The sequence below is a fragment of the Crinia signifera genome, chromosome 1 (genome assembly GCF_055691185.1).
Source record: "Crinia signifera chromosome 1, ASM5569118v1, whole genome shotgun sequence".
In the NCBI taxonomy this organism is placed as follows: Eukaryota; Metazoa; Chordata; class Amphibia; order Anura; family Myobatrachidae; genus Crinia; species Crinia signifera.
Window position 1 is genome coordinate 225,639,206 of NC_139217.1, and position 25,774 is coordinate 225,664,979.

Genomic DNA, 25,774 nt, shown 5'->3' on the forward strand with positions numbered 1-25,774 from the left:
CGACATGACTTTAGGTCAACAGGGTCATTAGGTCGACATGGGTAAGGTCAACATTGAAAAAGTCAACATGTTTTTTTTTAAACTGGAATGTCAAAACAGCCAACATAAACACTAAAACGTAGAACCGCATCCTCTCGCATGGCTCGCTGCGCTCACCATGCTTCGGGCACGGTGCCTCGCTAAGCTTGGCACACTATTTTATTCTCCCACAATGCCCTGGTGGATGGTAGGGCATGTAATAACGCCTGTCGGCACATGTCGTGTCAACATGGACACCGAAACGTTGCACCGCGTCCCCTCACATGGCTCGCTGCGCTTGCCATGCTTTCTTGCTACACTTGGCTCACTATTTTATTCTCCCAGCATGCACTAGTGGATGGTAGGGCATGAAATATCACTTGTCGGCACATGTTGTGTCCACTTGGACACCGAAACATTGCCCTGCATCCCCTCGTATGGCTCGCTGTGCTCTCCATGCTTAGGGCATGGTGCCTCGCTATACTTGGCACACAATTTTATTCTCCCACCACGCCCTAGTGGATGGTAGGGCATGAAATACCGCCTGTCAGCACATTTTGGCTCAAAAAACAGTAAATAACCCATGTCGAACTAATGATATGTACCTGTATAACAATACAGAACACTGTTTGACAGGCTTCACACCCTTCTACCTGATGTTTGTGAGACAAGGCAAACTCCCCAAATACCTGGAAGAGCCTAGCACACTGCAAAATGACTGGGTACAAGAACACCAGCATCGCATCGAGACCGCCATGGTAGCAAAGCGGTTGGAAGTCATGAGAGGAACTACAATTATTTATTTATTTATTTATTTATTTGCAGTTTCTTATATAGCGCAGCAGATTCCGTTGCGCTTTACAATAGTAAACAGTGATAAAACAAACTGGGTAACAACAGACAGACATGGAGGTAGGAGGGCCCTGCTGCAAGCTTACAATCTATAGGGATATAGGAGGGAAACACAAGGACAGGCACCAGTAATAGCATAGCAGTCCCAACAAGTTACAAGTCCAGAAGGGAAGCTATATAATACATAAGTGCCTCAGAGGGTTATGCGTGTAGAACTTAAATATGATAGGCTTGCCTGAAGAGGTGAGTTTTCAGGGAACGCTTGAAAGTTTGGAGGCTAGCGGAGAGTCTGATTGTGCATGGAAGGGCATTCCATAGGATGGGAGCAGCCCGATGAAAGTCCTGTAATAGTGAATGGGAGCTAGTGATCCGCTCAGATGAGAGACGCAAATCTTGTGCAGAGCGGAGTGGTCGAGATGGGAGATATTGTGTGATAAGTGCAGAGATATATGCTGGTGCAGTATGGTTAATAGCTTTATATGCAAGTAGAAGTGTTTTATATTGAATACGGTAATATACAGGCAACCAATGGAGGGACTGGCAGAGCGGATCAGCAGACGATGAGCGTCTTGCAAGGAAGATCAGCCTAGCAGCAGCATTTAAAATGGATTGCAGTGGTGAGAGTCTGTTCTTGGGAAGTCCAGTTAGGAGACTATTGCAATAATCAATGCGGGATATAATGAGTGCATGGATAAGAGATTTAGTAGTGTCTTGTGTGAGATACGGTCGTATTTTGGATATGTTTTTTAGATGCATGTAACATGATTTGGAGACAGATTGAATGTGGGGAACAAAGGACAGGTCAGAGTCGAGGGTGACCCCTAAGCAACGAGCTTGTTGGGTAGGGTAGATTGTCGAGTTGTCAACAGTGATGGAGATATCAGGATGGTAACTGTTCTTAGTTGGCGGGAATATAAGTAATTCAGTTTTGGAAATATTGAGTTTGAGTTGGCGAGAAGACATCCAAAGTGAGATGGCAGAGAGACATTCAGAGACTCGGCCCAAAACCACTGCTGACATATGGCCGGTGCCTCTGCAGGAAACAGGGTGTGGAAAAAGCAGAACCATTGAACAAGTAAACTCGACACCACATGGGAGACTGTTCCATACACCATTGTGAGGGTCCCATCTAATGATCTGTACAACTACCAGATTGAATGAAATGATGGTCGACTCAGCACTGTACCTGTGACCAATTGAAGTTATGTACTTCTGAAAAACCGGTACCTGAGAAGAAAGGGAGTCCTGTGGCAAAGGGATGGTGACCCCGGGGAGGTATACTACTTGATGACCCCATTAAGTTATTGATATTTATGGGAAGTGCCATACCCTACCCTATTAATAGAAACACGGTTCCAAAGTCATCGGATGACAAACTCGCTATAGCTACAATAAATTTCTCCAAATGCTTCTGACATAGAAGACTAAATAAATGTCATCATTGTCAATGTTCTATTAAAGGTGTTCTGCACTTGCGCTACCAAGAATAAAATGTGCAATGTTTAATGTATACTTGTCCATGTCTAAGCCAAATTGTGTTAGTGTATGTGACGTTATCAAAAGACTTTTGATCAGGACTTTTAAGTCACTTTTGACCAGCGTGAAGACACGCGTCATTCTAGCGGGATAAAAGTGTGTTGCCCCACTCAGATATAACAGCTTAAATTACACAGCCAATGCTGCCTATAGACTCTTTTTATACTGAGGCAGTGAGAATTAAGGCCCTTATCTGGTATCTGGAGGACAGACTGGGGGCAAGGGGTCTTGTCCCTGCAGAGCAGGAAAGCAAAACTTGTCCTGATTGGTGAGCATTGGCTTGGTCCTGGTTCCCAAAATAAAGGGGACAAAACTAGCAGTGGTCTCCCATATTTTGGCAGCCAGCACTGGCCTCAAACAACCAGCGTGTCATTTCACAGCTGGTTGTGACACTTATTATATAGTGTCCCACGGCCATAAAATGATCACCCTGACTCAGGGCCGGTGCGAGGTACCGCAGCGCTGTAGGCAGGGGGGAACCGCCGCTCACCTGCCGATCTCATCCTCAGCAGGGAGGGGGGTGTGTGTGATGCAGCCACCGTCACCGAGTTCAGGGGGGGGTGATGTGGCCGCCAAGTCTGTGGGGGTTGGGGTGATGCGCCGCTCCACAGGGGGGAGAGTTTAGAAACTGAGTCGCTCTATGGTGGGGGGGGGGGGGTGTTGCGGCTGCCGAGTCACTCTATGGGGTGTGGGGGGATTTTAGAACAGCCCCACCGCTCACCCACTGTATGGCGGGGGGGGGATGTGGCTGCCTCTCACCTGGCTTCACGGGAAGACCTGCTCCCGAGTGCCACCCTCCAGTGTCTGGCGCCCCAGGCAAATGCCTAAAGCTGCCTAGTGGTGGTGCAGGCAGTGGTCTCCCATATTTTGGCAGCCAGCACTGGCCTCAAACAACCAGCGTGTCATTTCACAGCTGGTTGTGACACTTATTATATAGTGTCCCACGGCCATAAAATGATCACCCTGACTCAGGGCCGGTGCGAGGTACCGCAGCGCTGTAGGCAGGGGGGAACCGCCGCTCACCTGCCGATCTCATCCTCAGCAGGGAGGGGGGTGTGTGTGATGCAGCCACCGTCACCGAGTTCAGGGGGAGGTGATGTGGCCGCCAAGTCTGTGGGGGTTGGGTTGATGCGCCGCTCCACAGGGGGGAGAGTTTAGAAACTGAGTCGCTCTATGGTGGGGGGGGGGGGTGTTGCGGCTGCCGAGTCACTCTATGGGGTGTGGGGGGATTTTAGAACAGCCCCACCGCTCACCCACTGTATGGCGGGGGGGGGGATGTGGCTGCCTCTCACCTGGCTTCACGGGAAGACCTGCTCCCGAGTGCCACCCTCCAGTGTCTGGCGCCCCAGGCAAATGCCTAAAGCTGCCTAGTGGTGGTGCAGGCCCTGCCCTAACTGACACTGTAATAGGGTAACTTTGGCAGAAAACCACAAAATTTGATGAAAGTACATGATGGAAGAGAGCTCTGCTCGTGAGAGCTTATATTCTAAAGGGGAACGACAGACATACAGGGGTGATACCGATGGGGTAGGCAGTGAGCATGGAACAGAAGATTAGGATGAGATTTAGCTGTGTGTGGTGGAGAAGTTGGTCTTGAGAGCCCATTTGAAGTTTTGTAGAGAGGTGGAGAGTCTGATAGGAAGAGATAGAGAATACCAGAGTAGCATATACATTTTTTTTGGAGGTATGAGGCTTTGAAAGTACTCAGTTGGCAGTAGAGGTGGCAGTGAATAGTGGAAAAGTAGGAGATAAAAGATACATGAGATAAGGTCAGAGCTGTAACTGGGATAGGAGTAGTTAATGGTTTGCAAGTGAGTGTGAGAAGCTTGGATTCTGAAAGGGAAGCCAATGAAGGATTGAAGAACAGGGTATGGGAAATAGTGCTTTTTGGTGGGGCAGATGAGCCAAGCTGCAGCATTGAGGATAGACTAGAGTGGAGAGAGGCATTTGTCAGGGATGCCAGACAGGGGGAGATTACAACAGTCCACTCCTGAAGACCAGTGAGTGAATAAGAGTCTTAGTAGCATCCTGAGTGAGAAAGGGTCTTCTCTCTGACACACTCTTCTCTCACACACCAGTAACTAAGGAGGTTATTCTGGTTGGTGCGGTCCGTTCCGAATTCTTTCGGAGCTGACCGAACGCCACGCTGTGTGAACATTGTAAGAACAAACGCCCACAGGTCCACCGCATTCGGACGGACTTACTCTCTAAGAAGAGGGTGTGTTTTCGGACAACATCCAAACCGTGCATGTGCGGTGGCCACACAACGAATCTGCACGGTCTTACAGCGTCAGAACGGACGGGAAGCTGGCCGTACGCACCGATGCAGTGAATTTCCGCAAAACTCACGACTATTATCTGAACTCATACATCTGCCACATGACACACTTATGCAATTAGGCAACCTCCTAAAAAAGGGTTTGTTTGTAATTGTAATAAATTAAATCCTAATTGATACTTAAACATATTACTACCACTTTACATTAACCCTTACATCATGTGAAGTGCTATTCATTCATTGTTGCCCCTTTACCTATGCTTTATGTATGCATATTTTAAAATAATTGCACGTCAAATGCAATATTCTACAATGTGCTAATTATTACTAACACATACTAAAGCAAACTTACCAACAGTTATAAACACAGTGTGTGTGTGTGTGTGTGTGTGTATGTATTTTGTTGTTTGGATAATGTTATTTGGTCTACAATTATAGTACATTTGCGTATTGCAAGGATGTGCACACTACAATAACATACATCTATATACAGTATTTACCTTTTGCAAGTGAAAAATATTGTAAACAATTTACACATATACTGTTTAATGTAAAAAAAACACACAGACAACTTCTAACTGTCACCAACAATTTATTTATACAACAATTTATTATGAAAATGGGAAAATAAAAAAAAATAAAAATGAAAGGAGCAGGTCTGTTAGCTCCTGGAGGTCGGCCGCCAAGAGCTGCAGGTGCTTCCTCATTCGAAGGAGGGCCCCAAAGACTCCCTCATCTACTTGGCTAGGGTAATCTGTGGGCATGTTAAAGGGGGTACAAAATTACTATTGCTATTCATGAATACATTTAACATAGTGATACATAAATCCAAGTTTATATGTATATATATATATATATATATATATAGATAGATATTTATATATATATATATGTCTATGGCCCTTATTCTACTCGGCTCGGTACGGCCCGCGTGCGGCCGTACCGCCGATGTTTTTGTTCTGCACATGCGCAGAGGTCATTCTGCGCATGTGCAGCCCCCTTCGCCGCAGACGGATTTCGTCCGCCGCAAAGGGGGCGTATAGGGGCGTGAGGGGCTTCAGCCCCTCATTACCCTATGTGTACGCCCCGCGTTTCATGGGCGTTCCCATGCAAACGCGGGGCGTATGCATGGTAATGAGGGCATGACGCCCTCATTACCATGACATGGGGGCGGAAAGCTGACGTCGCCGGATGTCAGCTTTCAGCCCCCTTTCAAGCTCCCACACGGACGATTGTCCGTGTGGTCTGAGCTTGCGGGAGCTGCCGCGGCGTGCGGGCCTGCCTTCGATGGTCGTCGACCATCGAAGGCAGGGGGCAGCTCCCACCATGGTGGAGGCGTAGCCTCCACCATTTTTGTGCGGATCGCCAGCCGTCCGTGTACGGACGGCCGTGGCGATCCGTCGGGTGGGCGGCCCTTGGTTTGTGCGGTCGGAGCCCCGTGTGCGGCTCTGACCGCACCAACCAGAATAAGGGCCTATGTATTTTGGATGAGCGGCGCCACTTGTGCTCGTCTAGAAAACAATATATAAAGTAGCCACAGCAGTCTTCCCTTATAGTGTAGAGGGTGTCAGCCAATTCTTTAAAAAATAGTGTCGGTATAGCACTTAGAAGGTATGAAAAAATGGATAAAGATTGCGGCGACTAATTACTGGGCTGGGTATATAATATTAAAATATTTATTAAGATGACAATATAAGACAAAAAATGGTACGTGTAAAAGGAAGGACAATTTTTAGAATACAAGGGTAAAAAACTTTCTAGGAAAATATGGGGGAGGTAAATAAAACACAATTTTGTAATCTTCCTAAAATCTAATAAAAGCGTATAAAGATATAAAGGAGATTTGCTTAACTTAAAAAGGATGGAGATCAGAGGTTGCCCAACGCGTTTCGTCGATGAGACTTCATCAAGGGGTAACAGGCAACTGAGACCAGACCGGTATTTATACCTATATGTCTGTCTCATAGCTATATGACATCACTTCCTGTGATTAATTGGGTGTATAGGGCTAAATGGCTATTAAACAGTTAATTTCCTTATCAATATGCTGTCAATATTAGTGGCCACATATACTTAGACAATCGCTGTGTTAAGAATAAACAGAAAATATACATATACATCTAATCAAGTCCAAATTGCATATAAACAGTGATTCGCGGCACTTCCGCCACGTTTCCGGCATCCAGGCGCGTGTACTGCGCATGTCCAGGTTTGTATGAAGCTGGTTTTGACCTTCTTTGCGTACTGCGCATGCGCCGAGCGTTAATCATCCAGACGGAGTCTCAGGCAAGTTCTCAATGAGTAGTGTCTGTTTCCCTGGGTGCCGGCGGCCATTTTCCAGTGGATTCTGGTATCATGTTAGGGATGTGGATTTTTGTACGGCGGCCATCTTAGTGGAGGCATCTTGTTAGATTTCGTGATACATAGAAGTAGAGAAGGGGGAGATCGTAAATATATGAAACATGCTTTCGTAACTGTGCATTTTGCGCTTACAGAGCAAACTTAATAAGGGATGTTCAGAGGTTTGTATTGGGAATAAAGTGCTAACGTGCTTCTATACTCTAATATGGATTATAATGCGGCGGACATCTTTGTGGAGGCAATTTATTAGAGATACACAATACATGAAAGTAAAAAAAGGGGGGTCGTAGATATATATAATATATTCTAAATTCTAGTGGTGCTGCACATATTAGCGCTTGTGGAACAGTAAAAAATTGGGGATACTCTGATTTCTTACATTCAGATGGATAATTTAGATATGGTGCTGCATACTTGTATTCTGATGCAGTGAAGAGGATGTAGTGCTGAGTGCTTATATAAATGAATAACGGGATTTCTCCGTGTTCATTTCAATTAAGAGGTGTATTGAAAAAGAAAAGGAAGGTGATATTTAGAAGGGTGAGGACTATACAATAATATTTAATTTACATGTGCATATATACATGTGTTATATAGCTATAATATAGAATAAGTTAGAATAAGTTATAATAAATTAATGTAGGTTAGAATAAATTAGAGTAAGTTGTGGTGAATTTAAGTAGAAATGCTAGTAAGTATTAACATCAAGGTCGGTCGTCATTTTTGTCACTACAGCACCTGGTTTTCCCAAGGGGTCTCCCTTCTTGGTACTAGCCAGGCCCAACACTGCTTAGCTACCAAGATCGGACGAGATTGGGCGTCACATAGTGTGGTTTGACTGTAGATAAATACGATGACACTTTTTGAGATGTTTTAAAATCTTTATTTTATTTAATATTTAAAAAAGATTTAAAAGAGTTTAGAGAAAAAGTTGTGATAAGAGAGGTGCCAGTAAGAAATGGTAGTGATACGTTTTGACCTTATAAGAATGGTGCTATTTCATAGCTGTCATTGAAACCCTGGGGATGCATGGTATCCAGCTCGAAAATCCAGTACATTTCTCTCTGGGATAATCTTGTCGCCAAATCTCCACCTCTTGGTCCCATTTTGACCCATTCGATTGCCTTAAAGGTTAGTCCATCAGGATTAGCGTTATGGTGACTTTCAAAATGTTTGTAGATGGCGTGGCTGTCTATCTTATTCTTGATGTTGCGGTTATGTTCCTGGATCCTCAGTTTCAGGGGTCTCTTGGTTTTTCCTACATATTTCAGGTGACAAGGGCATTCCAGAAGATAAATTACTGAACTTGTATTGCAGTTGATGAAATCTTTAATGGTGTAGTCCTTAGTGTTGTTGTAGTTGGTGAACTTTTTCCTGTTTGGATGAACAAATGTTGCATTTCCCACATTTGTAGGAGCCTACACACTTGATTCCTGTGTTTGTTTGCGGATTTTTTAGGAGGCTTGGTGCTAGGATGTCTTTTAAGTTTTTAGATTTCTTGAATATTACTTGGGGGTTGGGCGGTAAGATGTCCTTCAGGGTGGGATCCATCAGGAGTACGTTCCAATGTCTTTTAAGGCTCTGTTTAATCTTGAACTCGTGTTGGTTATAAGTAGTGATGAAAGATACTGTTTCCTTTCTCTCTTCTTTTTTGTTATATTCTAGTAGGTCATCTCTTTGAATGGTGTTGACTTTGGATAATGCATTATTCAAAACTTCGGTGGGATATTCTTTTTCTTCAAATCTTTGCTTATATAATTCAAGTTGGGTGGCACATTCTTCTTCCTTGTTACAATTCCTTTTAATACGGTTGAACTGGGAGAACGGGATGTTCTCCTTCCATTTCCGTAAGTGATTGCTTTTATAGTGGAGATAGCTATTTGTGTCCACTTGCTTGATAAAATTCTTTGTGTGCACTTCGGTACCCTCACCTACCAGTATCAGGTCTAGAAACTCGATCTGGGTTTTGTTAATGCTAGAGGTAAATTTGAGATTCATTTGATTGTTACTGATATATTTCAAAAATTCGGAAAACATATCTTCATCGCCTTCCCACACGATTAAAATGTCATCAATATATCTTCTGTAAAACTTGACATTGTCCTTAAAAGCATGGTCTGTGTAGATAAAACGTTTTTCCCAGTACCCCATAAAAAGATTAGCAAAACTTGGTGCGAAGATAGTGCCCATCGCTGTGCCGCATCTCTGTAGAAAAAACTGGTCTAAAAACTTAAAATAATTGTGACTTAAAATGAACATCATGATGTCACATATAAAAGTTTTATGTTGAGGGGTGATTGTGTCGTCCTCCTCCAGGAATTCTTTGCATGCTTTGATTCCGACTTCATGTTCTATGCATGTGTACAGCGACTGGACATCTATCGTGGCCCAATAAAAATAATCCTTCCATGTAAAACTTCTAAAGAGATTTAAAACTGAGGTTGTATCTTTTAAAAATGCCGGCAGGTTCATCACGTATTTGCGTAAAAAGATATCTACATACTCTGAGAGATTAGAGGTCAGGGAATCTATCCCTGCCACTATTGGGCGTCCTGGTGGATTGACTAGAGACTTGTGAATCTTTGGCAAGAAATAAAATATAGGGGTGATGGGGTTGGACCTCATAAGGTATTGATACTCCTCTTTAGTTATTATTTTGTCCCGTAGGCCTTGTAGTAGTAGTATTCTAAGTTCTTCAATAAAAACGTCTTTTGGGTCCTACACATACAAAACAGATAGGGTGAAAGAAGTTGGGAAACCAATATACTCACCAAACATGGCAGAAAACACCAGGTGAAATAGTGTGCAACAATATACAGTAACACATATCTCTACAAGGTACTAAATTAGACAGCCTTATTGGTTTGAAACCAATACACCACAAACATACAAAATAGTGCAATAGCTTTTCCCATTATAAGGCCATGGTGCCATTTAAACAATTACCTTATACCGGCCCACACTATAGATGTGGATTCAAATGTACCTAGCATCAAGGCAGTATTTATAGGCCTATCACATGTGATTTGGATGCAAGCAGTGATTACTATTGCATGAGTTGTGGACTGGATTAACATATGGAATGGTTTAGTGTCATTTGTTGTACATACCAAACAAGTGCACAGTACAAATGAACATTGGCATATATAATTTGTGTCTGCCCAAAGTTGTAGGTGTTTATTGGTGTCAAAATCTGCCAATGAGTACAAATTCAGACTTGGAATGAACGCCTGGTTTTGTACATTCGATTTCCTGCTGGTATGGGCGTGGCGTAAGCGCCGCACAAACACCACGGTGTACGTCGCCGTGCGGTACGCTGCCGCACAGAACGCAGGGTGGGGCTGATGTACGCCAATTACATAAATGGGTATATAAAGGTGTGCAAGAAAAATAAGATGGTGCTGCAAACATGTCTGGTTCACAATCAGAGGGAGAACAGGAGCATCAGCTCCTCCTAGCTCAGCTGGACTCCATCACCTCCAATGTGCACCTCACCAGAGACCAGCCATTGGGAGGTGAGCAGGCTGCTGGGCCATCTGCAGCTGGGCCATCTACAGCTGGGCCATCTTCTGCCTCAGCAGAATCATTGGGAAAACAGCAGGTGGCTTCACAAGAGAGTAGCCTGGCCAGCACTTCAAGTACAGCAACAGGTAGCCGTGGGCGAGGGCGTGGCTGGAAGAGGCCAACAGAGGAACCAACCACCAAGAACAAGGCATTCCAACCGGAGGAACTGCAAATTCTTGTACCCCGTGCACGGGATTTGATTGAGTTGACACAGGCGAGGTTGACACCCACAATGAAATGGAGGATTTGGGAGGATATAACTGTTTAGATTAATGCGGTGGCTACACAAGTTTGTGAGGCAAAGCACGTGAAAAAAAGGCAAGTTCAAGTGTTTGAAATGACAGTTCACCAATACCAGTAATGTGTGTATTAGAAGGTAGATGCAATTGTTAAATGGGCGGTCACGTTGCTAGGAGCAACAGACATGATTGCCATGTCACTTATTCAATATATATTATACGCATAGGCGAATCTAGAATTATGGTAATGGGTGGTCCCAGACCTAGACATAACAGCAGGGAGACCTTTGCGCGGCTACGCCGCGCTGCAAAAAGGGGGCGGGACCTTATGGGAAGGAGGCGTGGCATTACAAAAAGGGGTGTGGTATTACACTTTAGACCATACACAGTAATGCCCATTACACATTTTAGCAAACTCCGTAATACCCATTACACATAAAGCCACATGCCAATTACACATAAGGCCACACACCATAATGCCCATTACACATTGTGCCACACATCATGATGCCCATTACATACTATATAACAAACTGTAATGCCCATTACATATTTGCCACATAAGTGCTGCTTACCTACGTGCTCATTGCTAGGGGGTTCTTGCTTGATGGCACCATAGTACCCATTACACATGATGCCGCACACCATAGTACCCATTACACATGATGCCGCACACCATAGTACCCATTACACATGATGCCGCACACCATAGTACCCATTACACATGATGCAAGCACACATAATGTCCCTTACACATGATGCTGCACACATAATGCTTCTTACACATGATGCTGCACACTGTAATGCCCCTTACACATTAAGCCACACATTATGCGTAATGCCCCTACATACCGCCACTTGTCCCTTAAGCAATGCCCCCAAAAGTGCCAATTACTGTAAATTTTTATATGAGCCTTCGCTGCTGCTGCAGGAAAAGATGGAGAGCGGTGCAGCTGCTTCTATGGGGAGAGGAGCAGAGCGCAGCTCAGAGCACGCTCCCACTCCCCTCCTGGTGTCCCCTCTAGCTGAGTGGACATTTGAAATATTGTGCGCACTGTTGTTGTGCATGACGTCAGGGGAGCACGCCGGGCGCCGGCACCACATGATTAAATAATACCCCTTTCACAACAGAAAATGCAGGGATTTACCCGGGAATATGGTCCCAGGATCATGCAGGGACATTCCCAGGCTGACCCCTTATACACCAGCCTAGTCCCTGCATTTTCTGGTGTGAGGTGGAGAGACAACCACTCCCCTCTCTCTACCCCCCTTTAACCAACCAGCTATATCTTCGGAACCAACTGACCCATTTACATGAGACAAGTATCATATTGAAGAACTTTTGAGATGGCTTCGAATGATTTTGGTCCCGTGAAACTGGGCTGTTTGGTTCCAGAGAAATCTGCCCTCAAAGAACATAAACAGTCATGAAATTACATTTAAGAAATGAAAAAAAAAAACGGTTTAACCTCAATATCCCTGGAACCAATTAACCCATATGGATCCAGCCTGGTATCAGATTGAAGGCCCAGCGATTTGGGTTCGACTGAGATCAACCTCGAGCTTCAGTGATGCCGAAGGGGGAACTGGCAGCGGTTGAACTGGGTGGGGGTCGGAATTAGCGGGTCCCATGTTATCCTATAGGGAAAATGTTCCAGCTTTGCCTGTCCGTATCTCCGGTTCCAAGGGGGCGAGAGACACAGGGGTGGGCTCGTTGGAAAGCACCATCCCTCAGCTACAAAATGGGCTATCCTGTGCACCCCAGGACAACCCCCTAGATTCGCCTATGATTATACGGTGAGTGTGAATGTATGTTCAAGGTGATTATTTGAAACTTTAAACTAATGTAAGTTATGTGGAATGAAGCAGACTTAAAAATCTGTAGCAGATAACAATGCATGCGAATTCAAACGTCAGGGGTGACATGTAATAATATTTACACTTTGGTTGCAGGTGGCATGACTTCAAATCCAACCTCAAGAAGAAAATTTCCGCACGTTGGGAACACAGCCACACCACTGGGGCTGGCCCCATGCCAGAGCGACTGAAGCTCACCCCCCTGGAGGAGTTGGCTGTGGACTGTATAGCAATTGAGGAGGTCCCGGGGGTGAGAAACATGGACAGTGAGGCCCCAGTGGAAGTTTTTGCAGCTGAACTAGAAGGTAATTTGTTAACATGGCATAAGTAGTTTGTAATAATTTTCAAGGAATGTGTAATTGTACATTTCTCTTTCAGCACCATCTCCAACGTGCGGGAGTGATACTCTTGAGGAGGAGGAGGAGACAGTGCCACCTGCCACCAGTGGCAGTCATGTGCAGCAGCAGCAGCCAACGGCCACACAGGATGTGGACAGGTGGTTGCAGATGCTTAGCTACATTCACCAGCAGGGAGAGTTAGCATCAGAGCGGCTGATTAGGATCGAGGAGGTCATGCAGGGTATTGTCAGCACCCAGCGGGCAATAGCTGGGAGCCAGCAGACAATCGCTGACACCCAGCAGGCCATGGCTGCCACCCAGCAGGCCATAACTGGCAGCCTGCAGGTGTTGGCAGATCAAGCCCTGTGCCAAAATGACCTCCTCCTCCGCCATAATGAGCTTGTGGCGGAGCTACTTAACACCAATAGGGCCCTATTGTCAACTGTTTCTGGTGCATTCCCATCACCAGCACTCCCTGCTGGTGGAAGGGGAACATCATCCCACCCTTCCACATCATCTGCTCCACCTGACCCACCATCACAACGTGGCCATGGGCGAGGAGCTGCTGCACGTGGCAAGGCCCCTACCAGGGCCAAATGGTCACGAAAGTGAAGTGGCCTCCGCATTAATCTCCACCCTTATGTCTTCCCAAATCTTTCATTTTGCTGTGTGTGTCAACCTCATGTGTGCAACCCAATCCCGTGTAAAGGGTACACCAATTTGTGGTTCCTTCGGTTGGAATGTTTTGGTTGGTTCCCCTGTTGCCCTCTTTCTGCTACCATTACTGTGTGCTGTTCTTGAAGTGTTGGTCATATACTTTTGTTGTGAAGCCACCTGATGTGTTCCTAATGATTCTGCTGTGGCTATGTATGAAATGGCAAAAAATGTATACACTTTGTTTTTGTTTGCAAATTATTTGTGTGTTACCTTTATTTTTTGGCATGTGCCAAATAACATGCACGAAAATTCATATGTTTTCCACCAATTTAATAAATGTTATTTTTACCCCCAAATGTGTGGTGTTATTGCTGAATGTAAAAGTGACATGTAAAATTATATTATTGGTAGCAATTTCTGACCATTGCTTGCAGTGTAAATGTGGGTAAAATAGCAAACATGCGGTGGTGTTTTAGGTTATTTTTTCTTTGTGTATTTAGTTATGGTCCATTTAGGCAGCAATGCTTCCAATTGAAGCAATGAAAAGAGTGTAATTAATGACTAATGAGTAGAGGAGTGTATTGTATTGTGTTCAGCTGACAGTGTTTCAGGTGCGGGCGTACTAATTGGGCGAACCGTATGCCTAGCACAAGAACAAGTGGTCTCCGCAAAGTGAAACTTGCTTATGAAGACCGCATATTTCATGCGTGTTGGTTCGTTTGCAGTCGGTGTGCTGTCCGAATGCACGCTTACCAGAGTTAGTGCACTCCTTCGTGTACGCCCAGTTTTTCCCACTTTGAAACCACGCCCTTGTGTAAGTCCGAATGACGCCCAAAAACGCCCATATTTCCCGATTCAATTCAGTGGACATTTCTGGACGGTATTAGTGAGAACGAGTACGGAGACCATGCGTAGCACATGCGCATAGCGCTGCCTACGCATGCGCAGACGGCTAAAAAGCGCCCTCCGAAAGAATTCGGAACGGACCGCATCGACCAGAATAAGGCCCTAAGATACAGGCTAGTGATCTCCAGTGCAGCGCTCCTCTCTCACACACCAGTAACTAAGACACACGCAGGTGATCTCCAGTGCAGCGCTCCTCTCTCACACACCAGTAACTAAAACACATGCAGGTGATCTCCAGTAACACACTCCTCTCTCACACATGAATAACTAAAGCTGTGTACACACAGGGGTGATAGGGGCTGAAATCGCTGGAAATATGGTCGCAGACGACCATATTGCCAGTGATGGGAGTGTGCCCCAGTGATAAATCACTGGGTGCGCGCTCCCGTTTTCAGCCCCTTTCTAATCGCTGGTCGCAGGAGCTTGCTCCTGCGACCAGCTGATTACCTCTGCGGCACCGCCGGCAGAGGTTCCCTTTCATCAGCGACCAGATCTGGTCGCTACTGAAAAGGAGATACTGAGCAATATATTGCTGAGCAATATATCTCCCCCGTGTGTACAGGGCTTTAGACACATGCATCTGATCTCCAGTGACACTCCTCTCTCACACACCAGTAAATAAGACACATGCAGTTGCTCTCCAATAACACACTCCTCTCTCACACTCCAGTATCAAAAGGTGCCCACACACTAGATTGGGCCAATTGTCCGATTTCCGATAAATCGGCCGATATATCGTCTGATGTTTACAGAAAATCGGCCGATATCGGTCCGATGCGCGCTCCCGTGGATCTTTAGCTGCATCTTCTGATCTTACGTGCTGCACGAAAGATCAGAAGATTTAACAAAAGATCCATAGGAATGCACACGGGATCTTAAGAAAAATCTTTGGTAAAGGTGTGCGCTTGCCTAAAATCTTTTGTCCAGTTAGACAAAAGACTTCAAGGCTAATTTATGCGCACATCTTACGATCGCAGATCTTTCTAGTGTGTGGGCACCTTAACACGTGCATGTGATATCCAGTGACACACTCCTCTCTCACACACACACACATACACCAGTGACCAAGACACATGCACGTGACCTGGAGTGATGTACTCCTCTCTCACACACTAGTAATACCCCTTTTACACCGCTGAAAAATCCGGCTCAGCTGCGGGTCAGACCCGGATCATCGGCGGTGTAATTGGGCTATATCCGTGTCCATTTACACGGGTCCTCTACCCAGGTCCTGACCTGGGTAGAACCCGGACAGGACCCGTGTAAATGGCGGTGTAAATGGTCCCGCTGCGGGAGCAGGCACCCATAGCGGGTCCACAGCGTGCAGCGCTGGGGAAGATGTGCCCAGCTGCTGCGGGAGGAGGGGGGTCCCTGCGGCTGCTGAGGGGAGGGGGGATACCTGTCAGCCTGCGGTCGAAGCTCAGCGGAGGGGTTGATGTGCGTCACTGCTGTACCACCCCCCGGCAGCCGGTCCCTGCGGCGAATGGACAGTCAGTGTCGGCGGTCCCTCCAGCGCATGGGAACTAGTACTATTTCCCATGCGCCAGAGGGACCCCCGCCACTGACTTTACATTCGCAGCAGGAACTTTGTGGCTGCGGGGAGAGGTACAGCAGTGGCGCACATCATCCCCTCCGCTGAGCTCCAACCGCAGGCTGACAGGTACCCCCCCTCCCCTCAGCAGCCGCAGGGACCCCCTCCTCCCAGCACCCGGGGACAGCACTCCCCATCTACCCCCTCAAAAATTGTATTCAAACAATAGTAATTATATATATATATATATATATATATATATATATATATATATAGTCCAGGCAATTCGCACACTTGATTAATCATCGTTAGGGTGCCAGGGCCACATAGGAATAAGTTAGAGAAAACAAGGAAGCCAGCACATCCAGTCCAAATGGGAAAAAGTTTTTATATGAAGTAAAGTGCAAAACGTGGGGACACATCATGGCCAGAAAATAGACACACGCAGGTGAGGTGTATGCTGGATTCTTACAGGTGTATTGTGTTTTCACTGATTGACCATGCTATTTATATGTGATCCAACCGATAGCCATTCATGCTCCTGACGACGGTGACCACACTGAAACGGCCGTCGGGCATCAGTGGCTTGAGGGTGGACCATCATGCTTGTTTTACTGGACTGTGGTAATTTTGTATCTGGACTGTAACTATGCAATTGACCTATACCCTCCATGATGTGTCCCCACGTTTTGCACTTACAGCGTTCAAAGACCAGGGTTCGACCAGGGTTTTTGGTGTTAAAGGGATATTACTTAGGGGCAGATGAATTAAGCTTTAACAAGAGATAAATGCAAGGGTGATAAAGAGAGATAAATGTCCAGCCAATCAACTGCTTACTGCCATGTTACAGCCTGTGTTTGAAAAAAGTGAGTAAGGAGCTGATTGGCTGGACGTTTATCTCTCATTATCACTCTTGCATTTATCTCTTGTTAAGGCTTAATACATCTGCCCCTTAGGGCCTTATTCTAGTTCACTCTAGGCAAATTCCTTCTCAAATGGACAAAACCATGTGCACTGCAGGTGGGGCAGATATAACATGTGCAGATAGAATTAGATTTGGGTGGGGTTTTTCTTCAAAGTGAGATCTATATTGCAGTGTAAAAATAAATCAGTCAGTATTTTCCATGCACAGAAACAAAATAACTCAACCAAATCTAATTCTATCTGCACCTGTTACATCTGCCCCCTGCAGTGCACATGGTTTTGTCCATCTGAGAAGGAATTTGCCTCTAAGAGTGAACTAGAATAAGGCCCTTAGACACACACAAGTGATCTCAAGTGACACACTCCTCTCTTGCGCACTACTAACTTAGACACACACAAGTGATGTCTCACACACCAGTAAATAAGACACATGCAGGTGATCCCATTGACGCGCTCCTCTCTCACATATAGTTTCTAGTACTAATAATGTCAACTACCTGTATATCCTAAAGCTATAGCTTTACTTAGGTGTAATAATGCATATCCTACAGCCATATAATTATACTTACCTGTAGAGAGTCTCACATTGTCTGATTTTTGCCTCAAGACATTTGCTTCATCTTGTGATAAACAGGAATACTACAAAAGCAGTCCAGTCCTCCATCTGTCCTGGGTATAAATCCAGCATCTTCAAGCTCTGCCCTCTGCCAGCTACCACTGTAGAGGACATGGTCCAGGGCCGGACTGGCTATCTGGCAAATGCCAGAGGGGCTGATGGTCAGGTGGGCCGATTTCTTTTTGTAAGGTGGATGCTCCGCCTCCCAATCGTCGAACAGAGAGAGACGCTGGACTTGCGGTGGGTCCAGCGGCCAGTCCAGGAGAGAGGGGGGCATCACCCGCTGCTATTCCACACTCTCCTGCAAGCCGGGAGAAGCAGCGCGTGCATGCACGGTGCATGTGTGCATGTGTGCATGCGCATGTGTGTGCCCAGTGCGTGCAAAATGCCACAGCCTATTCGGCGGCCCAGTCCTTCGCTGACTTGGTCTGTGTTAAGTGACCAGTGGGTGAAACCAGCCAACACCAGCCTTGTGTGTCAGCAGCATATCAGTGCATATACCACAGCTTGCAGTTCTCAGGTGCCAGTGTGTGGACCTGAGCAAGTATGCATGGTTCCAGATGCCACGTGAGAGGATTCTGGTGGTGGCAGCATTATCCTTGCCCATTGTGTAGTGGTCTCATGAGACCAGAATCCATTATCTGTGACAGTAAAGGGCCTAGCCAGAGTATATTGCAGGCGTCCAGTCACACCTACAATTAGCTAAAACAATTACAACTCAACACAAAACATAAAAAGGGGGGGCAGGTATTTACCAATAGGTAAAAAGCAGGTGCCAAGGATGGGATGTGTGTGATTCGAGCTGCTCACACCAAGGAGTAGTCAATTCCTTGAAAATGTAAAGACAAAAAAAGAGAAAGAAAAGTGGAGCACTGAATATTACAAATAAATATGAATGATGGTAATTATTATCTAAAAAACGATCAATTGGGTATCACAAATTATAACAATATTTATTATACCTAATATTTAAGACCATTGACCAATACACTTAAATAAATGTAATATTATAAACAATATAAAAAATAAAATAAATTCAATTCAATTCAAAGCTAAAAGTTCAAAGACAAAAATTGGACCGGGCAATATACTTATGGTAGTCTCCCACTTGTATGTAATTCTGAGTGGACCTGTCCTCCTTAGTTCTTTACTGGAGATTAAAGAAGTGGGTATCCATAAACCATGCTGGGATAATTCACCACTGTGTTTTTGGTGTTGCTGTCTTCCGCTTTGAGTGACAGATTCACAGACTAGTAGTAGGCCTCCCAATAATTAAGATGGTGGTGGTGTCCCGAGTTTTTCATCCAGTGTAGGAGGCAAAAAGTCTCAAACAGAAGGCCAAAACTTTACAAGCCGTAGTAGGGGAGTGTTCATTTGTTGTGCTCCAAGGTCCAATGATAATTCTCTGTAAACTGACGCGTTTCGTCACCCAAAACTGGCAAATTTTTCAAAGGGATACTGCTCAGTGGATGACGCATTTCGTCACCCAAAACTGGCAAATTTTTCAAAGGGATACTACTCAGTGTCTGGTCAGGCTATTTATACCTATATACAGGAAATGCAAAGTTCATCAGAAAATAATTACCCAATTGATCGATATAACTCTAAAAAGATGATTGTTTAATAGGAGGCAGATCTATTATTCATAATCATACAGTTTGTAAAAAAATTTATATATCTGCAATATTCAAAATCTACATACGGCTTGTTTTATTATGTTTACGTTTTATTTCTTTGGAACGCACTCCGCATTCCAATTTCCGGTCCTTGGAGCGCATATGGTGTTGGCGGGTCAGTTTATTATAGGATTCTTCCTAAATAGGAAGTCACGTGTTTCGCCTGTTTTCATTTGACCCACACGGTGCTGTGGTGTTTAACCGGATATCCTTAGTCTGGGTAATGATCTCTGTTAGTTTCAAAGAGCTGACGCGCATCGCATCAACTTCCAGATAGTGCGTCAGCTAGCAGGAGCCTGTAACACACCCGGCGGTTTACTTCCTAGATATTGGAACGCAAGACGTCAGTTCCGTCTACTGGCTTCCGGGAGTGGAATTTTGAAGGAGCTTTATTCAGCTGCTTTTAAACTGAACATACAGAGAAATATATATATATATATATATATAAACGGCAGGGTCCCACCTTCCCACAGGTAGCTGGAACAAACACGTCACTGCAGCATGAAGTAAAACGAATTGCTTTATTGACCTCGACGGGCCGTTTCGGGGTAACACCCCGTTTTCAAGAGATCCTCTTGAAAACGGGGTGTTACCCCGAAACGGCCCGTCGAGGTCAATAAAGCAATTCGTTTTACTTCATGCTGCAGTGACGTGTTTGTTCCAGCTACCTGTGGGAAGGTGGGACCCTGCCGTTTATCTCTTCTTGACAAAGGCACGCAGCTACATTGCTTATTCGTGGGGAGTGCCGGTCCATATCTGGATATATATATATATATATATATATATATATATATATATATATATATATATATATATATAGCCGGACTATACAGATAAATTCTATGTTTCATGTAAAGGTGGTAATACTTCATAAATAATAAGGGGTTAATATTTAAAAACATATTTATATACACATCAGAGAATATATACGTTAGAAAAATTGGAAAGTATAGATATATTGACCAAATGTCATTATAACAAGTGTACTGATTCATTTGTATAGGAGTCCCATTTACAGAGGGATATTAATAAGACTAGGTTCCTAAAAAGGATACATCTATAGCTGAAGATTGATGAGAGTATAACAGATAATAGTTGGGATAAAAAGTGAAAAATGAATATAAAAATGAATATAAAAAATAATAAAAATAAAAATAAATAAATAAAAATAAAAAATAATAATAAAAAATATAATAAAAATAAATAAAATCGTAAAAGTAAATAGATATAATTATTATAATGAATAATAATAAATGTAAATAATGAATATTAATAAAAATACTGAATATAAGAATATGTTATTTATCACTCAGAACTTAACACATGCCTGTGAAAAATTTAGAGTGATAAATAACATATTCTTATATTCAGTATTTTTATTAATATTCATTATTTACATTTATTATTATTCATTATAATAATTATATCTATTTACTTTTACCATTTTTATTTATTTTTATTATATTTTTTATTATAATTTTTTATTTTTATTTATATATTTTTATTTTTATATTTATTATTTTTTATATTCATTTTTATATTAATTTTTCACTTTTTATTCCCAACTATTATCTGTTATACTCTCATCAATCTTCAGCTATATATGTATCCTTTTTAAGGAACCTAGTCTTATTAATATCCCTTTGTAAACGGGTCTCCTATACAAATGAATCAGTATACTTGTTATAATGATATTTGGTCAATATATCTATACTTTCCAATTTTTCTAACGTATATTCTCTGATGTGTATACTAAATATGTTTTTGAATATTTACCCCTTATTATTTATGAAGTATTACCACCTTCACATGAAACATAGAATTTATCTGTATAGTCCGGCGATATATATATATATATATTTCTTTCTCTGTATGTTCAGTTTAAAAGCAGCTGAATAAAGCTCCTTCAAAATTCCACTCCCGGAAACCAGTAGACGGAACTGACGTCTTGCGTTCCAATAGCTAGGAAGTGAACCGCCGGGTGTGTTACAGGCTCCTGCTAGCTGACGCGCTATCCGGAAGTTGATGTGATGCGCGTCAGCTTTTTGAAACTAACAGAGATCATTACCCGGACTAAGGATATCCGGTTAAACACCACAGTGCCGTGCAGGTCAAATGAAAACAGGCGAAACACGTGACTTCCTATTTAGGAAGAATCCTATAATAAACTGACCCGCCAACACCATATGCGCTCCAAGGACCGGAAATTGGAATGCGGAGTGCGTTCCAAAGACCGGAAATAAAACTTAAACATAATAAAACAAGCCGTATGTAGATTTTGAATATTGCAGATATATAAAATGTTTTACAAACTGTATGATTATGAATAATAGATCTGCCTCCTATTAAACAATCATCTTTTTAGAGTTATATCGATCAATTGGGTAATTATTTTCTGTTGAACTTTGCATTTCCTGTATATAGGTATAAATAGCCTGACCAGACACTGAGTAGTATCCCTTTGAAAAATTTGCCAGTTTTGGGTGACGAAACGTGTCAGGTTACAGAGAATTATCATTGGACCTTGGAGCAAAAACAAATGAACACTCCCCTACTACGGCTTGTAAAGTTTTGGCCTTCTGTTTGAGACTTTTTGCCTCCTACACTGGAAGAAAATCTCGGGACACCACCACCATCGTAATTATTGGGAGGCCTACTACCAGTCTGTGAATCTGTCACTCAAAGCGGAAGACTGCTACACCAAAAACACAGCTGCGAATTATCCCAGCATGGTTTATGGATACCTACTTCTTCAATCTCCAGTAAAGAACTAAGGAGGACAGGTCCACTCAGAATTAAATACAAGTCAGAGACTACCATAAGTATATTGCCCGGTCCAATTTTTATCTTTGAACTTTTAGCTTTGAAATTAATTGAATTCATTTTATTTTTTATATTGTTTATAATATTACATTTATTTAAGTGTATTGATCAATGGTCTTAAATATTAGGTATAATACATATTGTTATAATTTGTGATATCCAATTGATCGTTTTTTAGATAATAATTACCATAATTCATATTTATTTTTAATATTCAGCACTCCACTTCTCTTTCTCTTTTTTTGTAACCACAAAACATGTTGCCTGTCCTCCATGTTGCCTGTCCAATTAGCAATATCAGATTGCAGATGTGATTTCAGCTAGTGTCATTTGTCTGGTACCACCTCGCTGTCCATGGTACATGGTAATGAGTTATTCATGATACACTTGTGACACCATAGATCAAGGAATGTTGAAATTTGGAAATGGAATGTCCCATTCGTTGGGCACTCACTAACATGCCCCGCTTAATCTCCGATTGTTCACACTGTCTAGTTATGAACAACAGGGAGAGAGATAGAGATAGACAATGCAGGGGACAGGGAGAGAGAGGGACACTGCAGGGGGCAGGGGTATACTGCAGGGGAGAGGGGATACCTCTGTGTTGGCTCCACAGCTGGCAGGATGATTGTCAGGCTCAGCCTTCCTCTTTGTGGAGCCGGCAGATGCAGGGTCAAGGAAGGGTGGACTTCGAGAGGAAGATATTTGTGGATGGGGCTACTGCAGAACAGAGAAAGAGAAAGCTGACCTTGTGCTGGGAGGGACCTGCTAAAGGGGTTTGCCAGAGTAGACAGACTTCTGATAATCTGCCCCTGCTGCACATTATGTTTCCCACTTATGGTGGCCCTGGCCCTATGATGTCTGCCGAATTGGACAGCATTGTGCACTGCACAGTAGCTTGACAGGCACAAGAGCCTTCCCAACTGTCAACTATGAGCATACCCAGCTCACAGATGGCTTTTTTGCTGCATAATTGAAATAACTCCCAGAAGGGGTGGGTGGTGGTTATATAGCACAATTCTGCTGTGTGCAATCATGGAGGGGGTGAGGGGTTTCACTGAATGTAGTGCTGCTGCTGAAGTAATTCAGTACTTGAGGATGCTGGACTGCTCACACATGGGCACTTGGCGGCTGCATCATCCCTGCTTCTCAGATTTTAAAGAGACGGAGTTCAATTCAATGCCGTATGCAGTGCCGCCTTCTAGTGGCCAGCGCCCATAGGCAATTGACAATATCTGTCAAGTGGTGTCACTTGGCACCGGCCCTGGTTATAGCTACAGATGCTTACATTTCCACAAACCTATATTACATATACATTTCTACTTCCAACCCTTTATCCTGCTCTGAAGGCCATTTTATGATTAACTTGGAGGATTTTATTTGAATGTTAGTCTCTGGGCAATGTTATTGCACATTTATGTGGCAGATACTACAAAAACAGACACATTGGCTTGGATTTGATTGTCATTTTTTTTTTCTAGCTATGACTCTTGTGGAGACAGCCAAGGAGAAGCAGAGCCCTAAGGAATTTAGCCGAGGACTGGACGCCGTGCTGGGTGAATTTGCCTTCCCTGCTGAGTTTGTGTTAGAAGTTTGGGAAGCTATTCATCAGACAGACAAATGAGCCCCGCTGACTGTACATATATATCTTTTACACCAGGTAGTGAAAAAAGAAAAGTTCAGCAATCAGAAATAATCTTTATCATGTACTGTACCTTTAAAGCCAGATAATTGAAAGATGTATGCATTTAGCTAAATTACAATAAATATATTAGTGCTTTATTTTTCTTGGTTATTTCAACAATAATATTTTGACATGTAATTAATTTATGCATAGCTCCTAAAATAGGCAAAATCAGCCACACTCAATTCAAGGGAGATGATGCCTACTTTGGCTGCCAAAATTTAGATCTGTTGTTTAGGTATGTGTTAACACAACCCCGTAGATGACTTCATCTACCCTGGGCCACAGCAGTAAAGCATGTCTGATTAATGGTCTGATTTTTATAAACCTAAACGGACAGATATAGTAATAGTCTAATCATAGTGGGTACACATGTTGAGATATGCACTATATTTCTATTCAATTTTGCTTATAGAAACAGCATTGAATAGAAATCTAATGCACATCAAATGCTTTAATTAGCATTCGATGCAGATTCAATCCCGATGCGCATTCTCTTGTAGTGGAAATCTAAAGGTACACACGGTATGATTTATGTTCCGTACGGTATCATATACTATTTCCCAGGAACGTCCCGGTGGTCAAAAGCATAAGATTTGTGCTTAAAATAACATACAATGTGCATAAGAAGATATCATATATGATATGATGTCACAGCTATACTTTCTAGACAGAATTGAGTTCCCTCCTATACGACCTTCGGGAGCGTACGTCGGATAGTGCATACACATGGTACAATATAGTGCACTATCTTGCATACTATTAAAAACTGGCTAGATAGTGCACAATCTAGCACACTAATTCATACCGTGTGTATGCACCTTAATAGTAGATAGTTCAAATCTGGGATCATTTGGTCTACAGCATTATGGTCAACAGTCATTAGGTCGACATGGGAAAGGGTCAACATAGGAAAAGGTCGATATGGAAAAAGGTCCACATGGTTCTAGGTTGAAAGGTCATTAGTTCGACAGGTCGTCAGTTCGACAGGTCATTAGTTCGACATTGTCTAGGTTGACAGTCAAAAGGTCGACATGGGGTTTTTCACTGATTTTTTTTTTACCTGAATGTCCACACAGTCGACATGGACACAGTTTAAATTGCACCGCGTCCCCTTGCATTGCTTAGTGCGCTCGCGATGCATCGGGCACGGTGCCTCGCTACGCTCGGCACACTATTTATTCTCCCACATGTCGGCTTTAAAAATAGTGAAAAACCCCATGTCGACCTTTTGACTGTCGACCTCGACAATGTCGAACTAATGACCAGTCGAACTAATGACCTTTTGACCTAGAACCATGTCAACCTTTTCCCATAGCGACCTAATGGTGTCGACCTAATGACTATCGACCATAATGCTGTAGGCCAAATGACCGCATCCCGCAAATCTAAAGTATTCACTGCTACATTCAATTTGATCCAGATTCAATTTCAATCTCCTGCCTGAAGGATCCGAACACTGTGAGATCGAATTGCAAATCAAATAGTGCAAATTGAATGCATATCGAATGCACATCAAATAGCAAGTCAAATGGAAAATAGTGAAAATGAGTAGAAAAAACTACAGAACAGGTACCGAATGGAACGGAATCGGACTGTGTGTATGCACTATAGGCATGAGAAGGAGTATACAGAATCCGAAGCTAGTTTTATGCTTTAAATTGTCCTATTAATATTGCATAACTAAAATGTTTTGTGTTTTATTAATTCTGCAAAAGACGCAATACACCCAGGGCCGGCGCCACCACTAGGCAGCTCTAGGCATTTGCCTAGGGCGCCGGCCACTGGAAGGGGGCACTTGGGACGGAGCAGGTCACAGAGTGTACCCCCCTTCCCACCCTGCTGGACCAAGGTGGCTATCCCCGGCGGCTTTGTGCAGGAACTCTCAGCGGGGGATCAGGAAGCGCTGCTGTG

At 43.6% G+C, this 25,774-nt stretch overlaps 1 protein-coding gene and 1 pseudogene across 1 annotated transcript in view; one reads left to right on the forward strand and one right to left on the reverse strand.

The window, feature by feature from the left end:
- GIPC3 (GIPC PDZ domain containing family member 3) overlaps positions 1-23,800 on the forward strand; it is a 140,441-nt gene extending 116,641 nt beyond the window's left edge. The window contains exon 6 of the mRNA XM_083179060.1: positions 23,658-23,800. Coding sequence (XP_083035186.1) covers positions 23,658-23,800 — 143 coding nt within the window. The remainder of the gene's footprint in view (positions 1-23,657) is intronic.
- LOC146038056 (5S ribosomal RNA) lies at positions 7,772-7,891 on the reverse strand (annotated as a pseudogene).
- Positions 23,801-25,774: the final 1,974 nt, after the last annotated feature.